This window comes from Schistocerca piceifrons, chromosome 1 (assembly GCF_021461385.2).
Source record: "Schistocerca piceifrons isolate TAMUIC-IGC-003096 chromosome 1, iqSchPice1.1, whole genome shotgun sequence".
NCBI lineage: Eukaryota > Metazoa > Arthropoda > Insecta > Orthoptera > Acrididae > Schistocerca > Schistocerca piceifrons.
Window position 1 is genome coordinate 835,614,594 of NC_060138.1, and position 12,202 is coordinate 835,626,795.

General features: G+C 40.5%; 1 protein-coding gene across 1 annotated transcript in view; it reads right to left on the reverse strand.

Moving 5' to 3' along the window:
• LOC124775498 overlaps nt 1–12,202 on the reverse strand; it is a 164,612-nt gene that overhangs the window by 41,450 nt on the left and 110,960 nt on the right. The window contains exon 6 of the mRNA XM_047250334.1: nt 8,326–8,605. Within this exon, the coding sequence (XP_047106290.1) occupies nt 8,326–8,605 (280 nt within the window). The remainder of the gene's footprint in view (nt 1–8,325; nt 8,606–12,202) is intronic.

A 12,202-nucleotide genomic window follows, 5' to 3' on the forward strand; every position in this document is an offset into this window, starting at 1 on the left:
TTCAATTCTATGATTTTGTACAATCCTTTATATACATGATGGAACTTCTTTATCTTAATGTTCGTCCTTTTTAGATTGAACCAGTGTTAACATCAACATCTGGTCACTAACCCCATATACTATCATACAGTTTTCTGTGTACCTTGGCCTTTCTAATAAGGGTTTGTAAGTGATCCTCACACTTCTCACTAAATATCAAAATGTCTTCCACTTACATTAAAATCTTCTTTAGTAATTCTTCCCCTAAAAGTCGGTTTAGCATCGTAATGAAGACCAACACAGACACATTTAAGCCAAAAGGCAACATCCCATATTAACAACATCTTCCAACACACAAAAAGGCGGTTTATGGTCTTGATTCTGGGTTTGGTGGCATCCTGATGTTAAACCGAGACTTGAAAAGATTCACGCTCCTCTAAACTTTTGTATGCCTTTCTCCATATTTTCTGGGTAATCGGTTTCCGATTCAAATACCTTGTTAGCTTTTCACACACACAAATATATATATATATATATATATATATATATATATATATATATATATATATATATATATATATAACGTTTTTCTTGAATAACTAGAATATTGTGGCCTCCAACAAAAACGTGTCCCAGTAAAAATTTTAACTACATTAAATTTCCTGCAAAAGGGTCTTGTTCATCCTTTCTGTAGGATTAATAGCTCACCCAGCCATGTGAGAACTCTCAAAGGCTAACACTGTTAAGGTGTATAGGATGTAAGCGTCTGGAAAACTCATTACAGTTGTCCGGTGTGCAAATAACACTGTTAAAGATCAGTTACAGCTTAAACAAGTGCACCTATAAATGCGTCAGTATGGGAATAATGGCAGATCGTGAGTTTTATCCAGTAACAGTATTCGAAAATCCACAGTATAATGACTACAGAGTAATATTATCGTTAGATGACTGGAATCGTCTGAATTTCTCAACGCAGATTTTTGCTTTATTCCTTGGAACCACTCACTTCCTCTCAGTGATACCAGATGATCATACTATCACAGTAGGAGACCGCCAACAGAAAAGTTAAAGTACTTAATGAGGGAGGGTGCACTCACCTACAGCAGCACTTCTTAAAAACAAAATGTATTCCAGTCACAGAATCCAGTATACTCCTGACTGTCAACAAAACTGTCGACCATATATTTACTGATTCTGTGAGAGAATGTGGAGCTAACTGTTGCACATAGCGTGCAAAACTCCTCGCTCATCAGAAGAAACCATCGCTCAACTCTACAACTAATGTTGTGCATGAATAAAAGGAGAAGAAGAAATATGTGAGCTGTAGATCTACGACCTTATTTCAGTAGCTACATACACCCTGATACACATTTATGACTTTGTAAACAAACAAGTGTAATGTTTCTTCTGTCTATATAAGCCACCTGCATGCTGATGTAGTCATATAGTCATCACTATGATACAGTGGGCCCCTATCACAAGACCGAGTGAGGTGGTGCAGTGATTAGCACACTGGACTTGCATTCGGGAGGACAGCAGTTCAATCCCGTGTACGGTCATCCTGATTTAGGTTTTCCGTGCTTTCCCTACATCATCTCAGGCAAATGCTGGGATGGTTTCTTTGAAAGGGCATGGTCGACTTCCTTCCCCATCCTTCCCTATCTGATGAGATCGATGACCTTGCAGTTTGATCTCCTCCCCCCAAATCAATCCAACCCCCCAACCCCTATCACAAGAGTCCTGTAGTAACTGACAGGGCCTGTGGTGATACCAGAAACTGGGAGAAGAAGATAAAGAATGGTTCACTACTTCCCAATACATACTATGACTGTGGGACCATCAGAATTCTTCTGTCATTGTTAACACATCTTGAGGGGAGTCGCTTTGAGCATGTATATACACTTTCAAAACCCTATTGCAGCTTAAATAAAAAGGTGTTATCAGAGATTTTGCACAGCATTCATGGAATAACTTACTAGACATTTAATGAAAGCAATGATATTCCACCACCTGAAGAAAGTAAAGCCAGACAGTTTACTCATATTTGATGACCTTGTAGTGGAAAACCAGGATCACATATGCAAATATTTTACTGTAGGCTGCCATAGTCACATGAAAGCTGGTGTTATCTATTTGCGGCAGATATATTTCAGGACTCCAAAGCACTTGGTAAGGGATAGTGTAAAACCTATTATCACATTCAAACAGGACAATAAGAACTTAAAACATATTTGCCAAGAACAAGTAGGAACCGACATTAGGTTTAATGAATTTGTGACCCTATCACGAGATTACTGGAATCACATGCAGTATGGCTTCTGGTCATTGGTAGAATAAGTTAATTGAATTATGGTCGATATAGACGAATCCTCCAGGCCAGGAGTTTTTGTCTAAAAGGTAGTGTATCAATATGCAACAGTATCATTATACTGTAGGCAAATTTACACATGTGTCACACACTCAGTCCGAGGATGCAAAGCACAGACCAAACATATATCTATATGTCGATAGAAAAATCGAAGCAATCAATACAAAATTTCCGGAACTATAAATTCTTATTAATCCAATGGCTAGGAAAGGTGGGATGTTGAGTAATAAAACTGAAGAAGTCAACAGAAGACTAATAGGTATGCCCAGCTTTATCAAGGCAATAGGTATGGAAGTTTCATACCATAACCACCAGTAGTCTCAGAGCATGCTATCTCAAAAATGGTTTAATATACGACAGCATGTCTACAAAACATTAAGTTATCGAGGCACAAAAGGGTATCCGGTAGAAATTACGATTGCTAAAATTAGGACAACTGGAACGAGGACAGCCTCTCTAAGAAATGTTTAAACCAGTAACTGAAAGTCTGAAAAAGCTCTCACAAACTACCAAAGAAGGCAAAACAGCAGAATAAGAAGTAGAGGAGGATAAAGACAGAGCAGAAGAAGCCACCGAGTCCATTAACCACCATAGTGATAGCGAGTTAGACAGAACGTATGGATTCGGCATGGGTCAACAATACAGGCTGGGTAAATACCCTATAAATTTTTCGGAAGATGCGATACAGGTTGGTAGTAAGGAATTTGCAAGATCGTCTGGTTCATTGGGTCTAATATTCTTAAAAATTTCGAACTCTACCAAGTATTTACCGAAAGAGATACAAACGTATGCCAAAACGTTATGTATGGCTAATGTGCATAGGTGAAACAACACCCAAAATGAGCGAGCCCAAAAAGTAATAAATACAAGAATAGCATTGAACCCACTTCAGCTGGCGAAAACAGCCTGGGCAAAGGCACTGACATTCAGCACAGAAGACTGAGCACGCTGCCTCGGAGTATATTTAAAAAGAAACAATGATCTGAACGAAATCATAGAACAACTAGAACTACTCACAGCGTTGGCCACAGCATTGAATACAGTTCATATGAATGAAATTATATCAACCATTTCAGACCTTTGAGAAAGGCGTATTATTTAGTAAATACGGATGCAGTCGTTCATGAGCTTTACAAACCAGCACACAAAACATTCCTGTGCAGATGTCTCATAATATGAAGTTTATATTATGTACGGCAGGTTGATCTCATATATATGAGATTCACATGCCAATTGTCCTTTAAAAATGAAGGTTCCCAGGTTTGTACGTTGCACTTTGGAAACTGTGAATACCTCCATTGACCACTTCTCTAGATAAAACATCTAAAGTGCGGTATTGTATTTCGAAACATGTACGAAATCACCTACATTAAAATTCTGCTTGTCGGATCCACCATCTTGATACCATATTTAGAAGTCCATCACTATGTACATCAATAGATTCCATTTTAATTGTATGATGTCTAGTTTGATTATACTCCTCAATTATTTGTGTGAGAATGTCTAACCATTTGTATGACCCTCAAAGATTAAATTTCGTGTACATACAGTTGTTTATCGTCCTGTTGAATAACTCTACAATACCTCAATTCATGTGAGAAAAGATCGATTAGTGGTTTACCCTGTGTTGTTACTTTCAGTGATGAACCACCATGTCTAAAGTGGTTCATCAAAGAAGGAAACATGTCAAGCTAACGTAAACAGATATGCTATTCTACGTGTTACTGTATATTATGTTTTTAAGACTTAACAAAACATCTGTGAACGCTACATATGTAGACATGGCGACGTGCACAAGATGCTTTTTGATACCAGACATTTTATTTCTGACAAACCTTTACATAATGCATTACATCTTACCCGCTAATATGACAAGGTGTGAGTTTCCAACTCGCAATGAACACGATTTGTAACAATTTTTGAAGACCAGAAAATGACAGCAAAGCCAGTCGAAACGAGTTGTCAATAATGAATAAGTATTTATGAACATTGGTCCATAGAAAGAATTACACCAAGTGAAACAGGACACTCCTCATTTTTCAACATGAGAAATTTCAATCACAACGTTGAAGAAATTTCTGGAAGTTTTGCAGAGAGGAATTAGAGAGAAACTCTGAACTAAAGGTGTTTCTCTTAGAGCTTGTTATAAGACGTCAAGGGAACAGGGCTTTAATTAAGTGGCTCGGCATCCCATGGTATATAAATATGGCAAATAAACCTCAAACCACACGGTAGCATGAAATGAGTGCTGGAAGCACATCAGAGGGGGTAGTGGTATTCTCGATAAGTTACCAGTGAAAATGCATATCCCTGGATACAACTTCTGTGGACTTTTAACGAAGCTGAGTAAAGGTCTAGCTCATGAGGTTAAGGGAATTAATATATTAGATGACACCTAATGTCACTGAGACAAACAATAAAATACACCTACAAAATGGTAAATTTGTGGAAATATCTCCTCGTTCATACGAAACTGTCAATTTGAATGTGTATTTAAAACGTTTTGTACAAGGCTTTGAGTTACGTGTAAACGTTAATACCTTTAAATCAGAGATAAAAACAACAAAAGAGACAATAGATTTCAGTCAAAAAAGGTTCTTAGGATCCCTAATAGGTTTTCCAAGCAGACAAGTGTTAAAGAATTATAGTGTTAAAATTTATGAGTCGATTCTACAAGTGGATATTCTACTGTTATTACGGTCTGTGTTGAGCGTAAAAGAGCAACAAATTCATAGTATAAACACGCTACACAAAGCCATCAGAACACCAACTTGCAGATGAACAAGAACGCAATAACATGTGAAAATTATGAGGTTCTAGAATCGGTGGGACTGAAACCTTACAATGACGTCAATCAGTATGACAACTCCAGTTTAGTATAACGAGCGGACGATTCATCAGGAATATTTCTCCAATTTGTTTCGATGATCTTTAATAATAATGATAAGAATTCTCATGCAACACCAACATGAGTTAACACTTCCATGCAACAGTTCCCTGTATTTGGAAATACAACAACGTCATCATTGCTTACACATAATGCATTCCCCTTTCTGTTTCAAAAAATAAGATACGAACTTAATGGTATCCAGCTCAAGCACAAAAGAAATGTTGGAATCACATCAACCTTCAAAACGTACGTCTCTGCATGAACGTCTGACTGAACGCACTACAAAATACAGAATGATTCATAGACAGATTGATAGGGGAATCTGGAAAAAGATTTGAGTGTATTTGATAACTGTAAACTAATCAGTGCTAGAGTGTATATAAATTCCGAGTATTTTCCATACGACAGCTTACAGTGTGACAGGGACAATAAAAATATAAGTCTATTGTATGCATGCTCTGTCCTCAGAAGTTCAAAGAATTATCATCCATAGCGGTGACAGACAGCTGGAAGCATAACGAGGCCATCAAAACTGTAATTGTAGATATAAATATCGAATTTTAATCATGACAAAACTTCACCCCACGCACCGCAGCCACATGATCGCCTCGTAAGTTGTTCCCCTCTTACACGAATCATACAGTGTGCAGTGTAAATGTAGAGGCATTGTGCCACATGCAATATATTTCACAATGATGTCTCAGAGAGAGTAAACATCGTTATGAATACACAGGGGTCTTAAGACGAGTGTGGAAAGTTGTGTTTACAACTTACCTACATGCAGACAGATTGCAGTTGCTGTCATTTTGTGATGGATTAAAAATTTACTCGAAATAGTGGCAACCGTCGAAAACTGCTCAATTTTTAAATGGGTATTATTTTCATTATGGGAGGCATACTGATGCAGTGAAAACTGATTTTTAGAATATAAGTTCCGTGTGGATATAAACGCTATATTTTATCTTGTTTACTGGTAATGGTCTCAGAGAGGTTGGGAACCACTGCTCTAGTGTTTATGAACTGTCACTGAGCTGTCCTTTAAATCGTTCCTCTTCCACAGGATCTTTCATTCCTCACCACAATATCACATTACTTTCTTCTGATTATTTCTGATGCTGCCTTTCAGTTGTGGTTTTGAGTAAAAGTTGGTTCCTTCATTACTGCATGCGCTTAACTGTTTTTATACCAGTCACTCAATCATTTCCTCTGGTCAATCTGGTTGTCTGGCGTCCAGTGGTAGCTGTCAAACCAAAAATAACACAGATCTTATTTTATATTTTCACGAATTTGACCATGTTCGTTATTACCTCTCATTATCTCTTCTCACTAGGAACGTACCGTTTTTCTAGTGGCACAGTTTTCTAGTCTTTGGTTCGCGACAGAATTGTGAAGACAAGAAAGTCTATAACACACTAAGGATTTGTACAAATATTTTTTCCCGTGTGACTGCCATTGAGGTAACCAGGCGTTAATAAATTTAGCACATTACTGAAACACCGTCAGTCTTCACGTTTTCACGGCGTAGTGCTTGTTCAACAAAATTACAGGAACGCTTCTGTATCCAGTTGGTCTCCTCTGCTGATATTTCCGCTGGAAACAGGCCAGCCGTCTTCTGAGCCTGCAGACTGTCGGTGCGGCCCTCCAACCCACCTACTCAACATGTCGCTCACGCCATTACACATCTGGACACAGACGACTGCAGCCACAGTAATTTCAGTCAGGCGACAAAGAGGCACATTACTCGCACGCTATCTAAAATGGACATAGTATCACATATAAACGATAAGCATTACCGGCAGTGGTACTATACCATTATCTCTGAGAACTGACTGTTTCGAGAGCCAGATTCTTCAGTTTATCGAAGACAGATCTGCTATCTGTATTAAGTAAAACTTTTGTCAGTCTGATTTAGATGGTTTCCTTAATTACCGAAATCCATAAGCGGAGAACAATGAAATGAGTGCATAAATGTTTGCAGCTTAATTACTTTTTGCTGAGTATAGTTACACTACTGGCCATTAAAATTGCTGCACGACGAAGATGACGTGCTACAGACGCGAAATTTAACCGACAGGAAGAAGATACTGTGATACGCAAATGATTAACTTTTCAGAGCATTCACACAAGGTTGGCGCCGGTGGCGACACCTACAAGACAACAACCACCTGCACGAACAGTTCGACAACGTTTGCAGCAGCATGGACTATCAGCTTGGAGACCATGGCTGCGGTTACCCTTGATGCTGCATCACAGACAGGAGCGCCTGCGATGGTGTACTCAACGACCAACATGGTTGCGCGAATGGCAAAACGTCATTTTTTCGGATGAATCCAGGTTCTGTTTACAGCATCATGATGGTCGCATCCGTGTTTGGCGACATCGCGGTGAACGCACATTGGAAACGCGTATTCGTCATCGCCATACTGGCGTATCACCCGGCGTAATGGTATGGGGTGCCATTGGTTACACGTCTCGGTCACCTCTTGTTCGCATTGACGGCACTTTGAACAGTGGACGTTACATTTCAGATGTGTTACGACCCATGGCTCTACCCTTCATTGGATCCCTGCGAAACCCTACATTTCAGCAGGATAATGCACGAGCGCATGTTGCAGGTCCTGTACGGGCCTTTCTGGATACAGAAAATGTTCGACTGGTGCCCTGGCCAGCACATTCTCCAGATCTCTCACCAAGTGAAAACGTCTGGTCAATGGTGGCCGAGCAACTGGCTCGTCACAACACGCCAGTCACTACTCTTGATGAACTGTGGTATCGTGTTGAAGCTGCATGGGCAGCTGTACCTGTACACGCCACCCAAGCTCTGTTCGACTCAATGCCCAGGCGTATCAAGGCCGTTATTACGGCCAGAGGTGGTTGTTCTGGGTGCTGATTTCTCAGGCTCTATGCAACAAATTGCGTGAAAATATAATCACATGTCAGTCCTAGTATAATATATTTGTCCAATGAATACCCGTTTATCATCTGCATTTCTACTTGGTGGAGCAATTGTAATGTCCAGTAGTGTATAAAGCCTAATAAGCTATTGGTTTTTGTCTATGTAGTTACTTTCTTATTCGTCTGTGCTTACCTTGTCGTGGATAGAAGTAGGGCACGCAACCGCACAGCTTGGTAGCGAGGTCTATGCGGCACTGGAGGCGACATAAGCCGTAGGTGTAATAGTGGGGACTGATGCCGAGTGGAGACTCGTGCGCTTGCCGGCAGCGGCGCTGCTCCACTCTCAGAGAAAGAAGTGCTTCCGTGGCGGACATGGGCAGTACCCCAACGAACATTTCCAGTTGTGATAGCTGCATCGCGGAATGGCCAGCTGACATCATGTTCGGTATCTCGTCTGGTGACGACACGAACAGCTGCAATGTTGCGTCATCTCTTAGCCACTGATTGTACAATCCAAAGAGATTAACTTCATGTTCCAGCTACTGTGTAACTTCATGTTCCAGCTACTGTGACTCTCCAGCTCTGCTATTGTGCAAAAGTAAGAGACCAGACAATTTACGAGGCAGTAGCTAATAGTTCACATACTGCTGGAAATTTGCACACAAATGTTTACGAATACAATGAAATACCGACAGAATCCTCCCCAGACACCCTTCTTGAATTAGTAAGCAAGTGCCCGGAACTGTAGTGTTTGGTAAGTTTCTGGTGAACATATTTCGGCCGGCCGCTGTGGGCGAACTGTTCTAGCCTCTTTAGTCCGGAATCGCGCTCCTGCTACGGTCGTAGGATCGAATCCTGCCTCGGGCATCGATGTGTGTGATGTCCTTAGGTTAGTTAGGTTTAAGTAGGGGACTGTTGACCTCAGCTGTTAAGTCCCATAGTGCTTAGAGCCATTTTTTGAACATATTTCGATTATTGTGTTTCCATGAGCTTAAGGTTTTGCAACAGCCGGTCTGAAAGAGAAGCGTTTTATGCACGAAGTTTTATTCCAAACTTGGAAAAGCCGCTGTAAAAACGCATCGATTATTGAAGTACGGTTTCTGAGATAACATTTCAGGTGAGACACAGACTTACGGCTCTTATAATCATTTCTCAAAGGGACAAGCATCTGTTGATGATAAATGCTCTGATCGTTGCTCAACTGGCCTCATACCAGACAATCTTCAGAATATGAGAGATCTTATTCTGCAAGATCATAGGCAGACCATCCAAGACCCTTGCAAGACCTTGGGAAACGTTATAGGATGTGTGAAGGTATTCTGAAGATGAATTAATAATGGCATTGATTGTCGAAGTTGGCACCACTACTGCTTCGAAACCATCAGAAGCAATATCGCAAGGAAGTCTGCAGAGAAGTTAAACTGCTTTAAAATGATCCAAACTCTCTTTCAAAAATCGTCACTAGTGGTAAAAGTGAGTTTGTGAATATGATCCTAAATCTAAGCAGCTGTCGTTGCAATATGAGAGAAATTTACCTCGACCAAAGAAAAAAAAAATGTTGACAAGTCAAAAGCAATGGAACAAGCCTAGATAAGAGCGTTCGGTGCAATGAAATGGACATTTGCTGCAGTATTATGGAGTAGTATTGCAGCACAGAACCTGCAAGATGCCGCCGCCCATTTGCCAATGAGTGCCTGGCTAGTAACCAAAACCAGGAACACTTTGGCATGGACATACATGACGTTTGCGGCAGCAACAACACAACAAACCAGCTTTAGCATGCACAAATACTGTCCATCTTGGCAGAAAGGCGAGTCATCAAGTCCACATCCATCACAGTGTCGGCTCTCACCACAAGGTCACTATCATTCCACTCTCATCCTTACATAGCTTGGCCACTGGCCAAGAATGTTAATCATGCAGATCAAGTGAAGATATTTTTACTTTTACTGGTAATTTACTGGCAGCTGCTAAATTTGGGAGAGGGTAGAAGGATAGAATGACAAGCACTTACTATGTATGACTAGGTTGAAGTTGACGTGGGATGCTATGGTAGATGTAATGTTCCACAAAAAATTTTATAACGCTCAATTTTTTCAAGAGCTGCAGGAGGGGCTTGGTGGAATAGTATAGATGGAAAAACGAGGTTTTCACCACGAATAAAAATACTTTTGACCTAAAGAATGACGTCGATGCCAACAGGGTCATTCTGCACGAAGCAGACCAGAATGTGCTTTTTGGGTCTACCGGCTGAAATTTCACACAAAGAACTAGTGTTGGTGGAAATAGATGCAATGACGAGGATCAGTGAGAAGGATATCATCTTTAATGTAGAAATCGTTTGCTATCTTTGTGGCCAGCCTGGTAAAAGGTGACAGAGTTTTAGGAAACCTTAGAGTGGGAGCTGCAAGAAACCTGGACACTCTGAATGGGATTAGCCCTGCAGGTTTCCACAAGCACAGGGAAGGTGCTCAATGGTTAGACCTCACACCCCAGCTTTAAAAGAAAAAGGGTATGATGCAGCCACTGTGCAGCATTCCAAGTGAATGTGAGCACAGGATACTGTATGCTGGATCATTGGTAGACCACGGTTTAACCAGCTGGTAGGATGAAGGGTACATAAATTTGTACCAGGTACAGATCATGGATATCCATAGTAAGTCAAAGTATACTTGCCTGAAGTAGCTGAACATGCCTCATTGTACATTAAATGTAATAGGTGAGTATATTATTCGTTTTATCATTTTGTCATGAATGAACTTCCAAGTGATGGAGAAAGACTTCTAGGCTAGTGTGGAGGTACTTCCTCAGGTTGGCAAAAGGTACAGTGATGTACTTGGACTGGATTTCGCACACCAAAGTCAATCTGGAATGACATATAGTAGAGCTGGATGGGACATCGTTCCATTTAGGTTTTACTCCCATAAAAGCCATAACGCCACAAGGTACACACCAGATGACAGAGAAGTCAACTAAACTGAATGCACTGTACCTTTGACTTGTCTCACAGGATTAGATTCCCAAAAGGTATCAGGAAACTATTCGGTGGATGCAGGAGTCGTTTGGCAGTTAACACATTACATATAGTTGAATCTTTGACAGGGAACGAGGAATTGCACGCAGCACAGAGATTTTGACGCCATAATTTTTTCGTATGTGGAAGAGATTGATTGAAGCTGCATAGGGTCTGTCAGCATAAAGAATTCTCGATCAATGAAATTGGATCTATCATAAGTAGCAGTGATATCCCCTTAAAGTAGTAGATGAAGAATTAGTGGACAGAGGCACCCATGTTGTTGTTGTTGTTGTGATCTTCAGTCCTGTGACTGGTTTGATGCAGCTCTCCATGCTACTCTATCCTGTGCAAGCTTCTTCATCTCCCAGTACCTACTGCAGCCTACATCCTTCTGAATCTGCTTAGTGTATTCATCTATTGGTCTCCCTCTACGATTTTTACCCTCCACGCTGCCCTCCAATGCTAAATTTGTGATCCCTTGATGCCTCAGAACATGTCCTACCAACCGATACACCCATGTTAAGTGTTGTGAAATACAAGGAATTATTCAGTTCGCCTGTACCATTGCCAGCTACACCAATAAAGCAATTTGAGATTCCCACTAGGAACTGCTGGTGCATAGCAGCCCATTAAAACCAACTCTTTGACAGATTAAGGGAAGAAAGTATCAACTGTGGGGTGCCCATAGTTATGGTACCAAAAGCTGCTCAGATTGCGTTGTGGCTATTGATATTGGAGTTACTATACAATCACAGATGCATACCTTATGCCAGGCATTACAGAACCTTGTATGACCTGGGGCAATGTTGTTATTTTGAGGCTATGGCTTTGTGAATAGTATATCATGAGCTGGAGTTAGCGCTAGAGGAGATACCGAAGACCTCATTTACAGCTCCATCTGTCGATCTGGTCATTACCAGTTATGGCGAGTGCCATTTAGAAAGAACAACAAGCAACATTCCAACATTTATTAGACATGTTATTACAAGTCCAAAATAAACAAAAACAATGTATCGTGTGCTTATATAATATTATAACATTCTCTAAGGACATC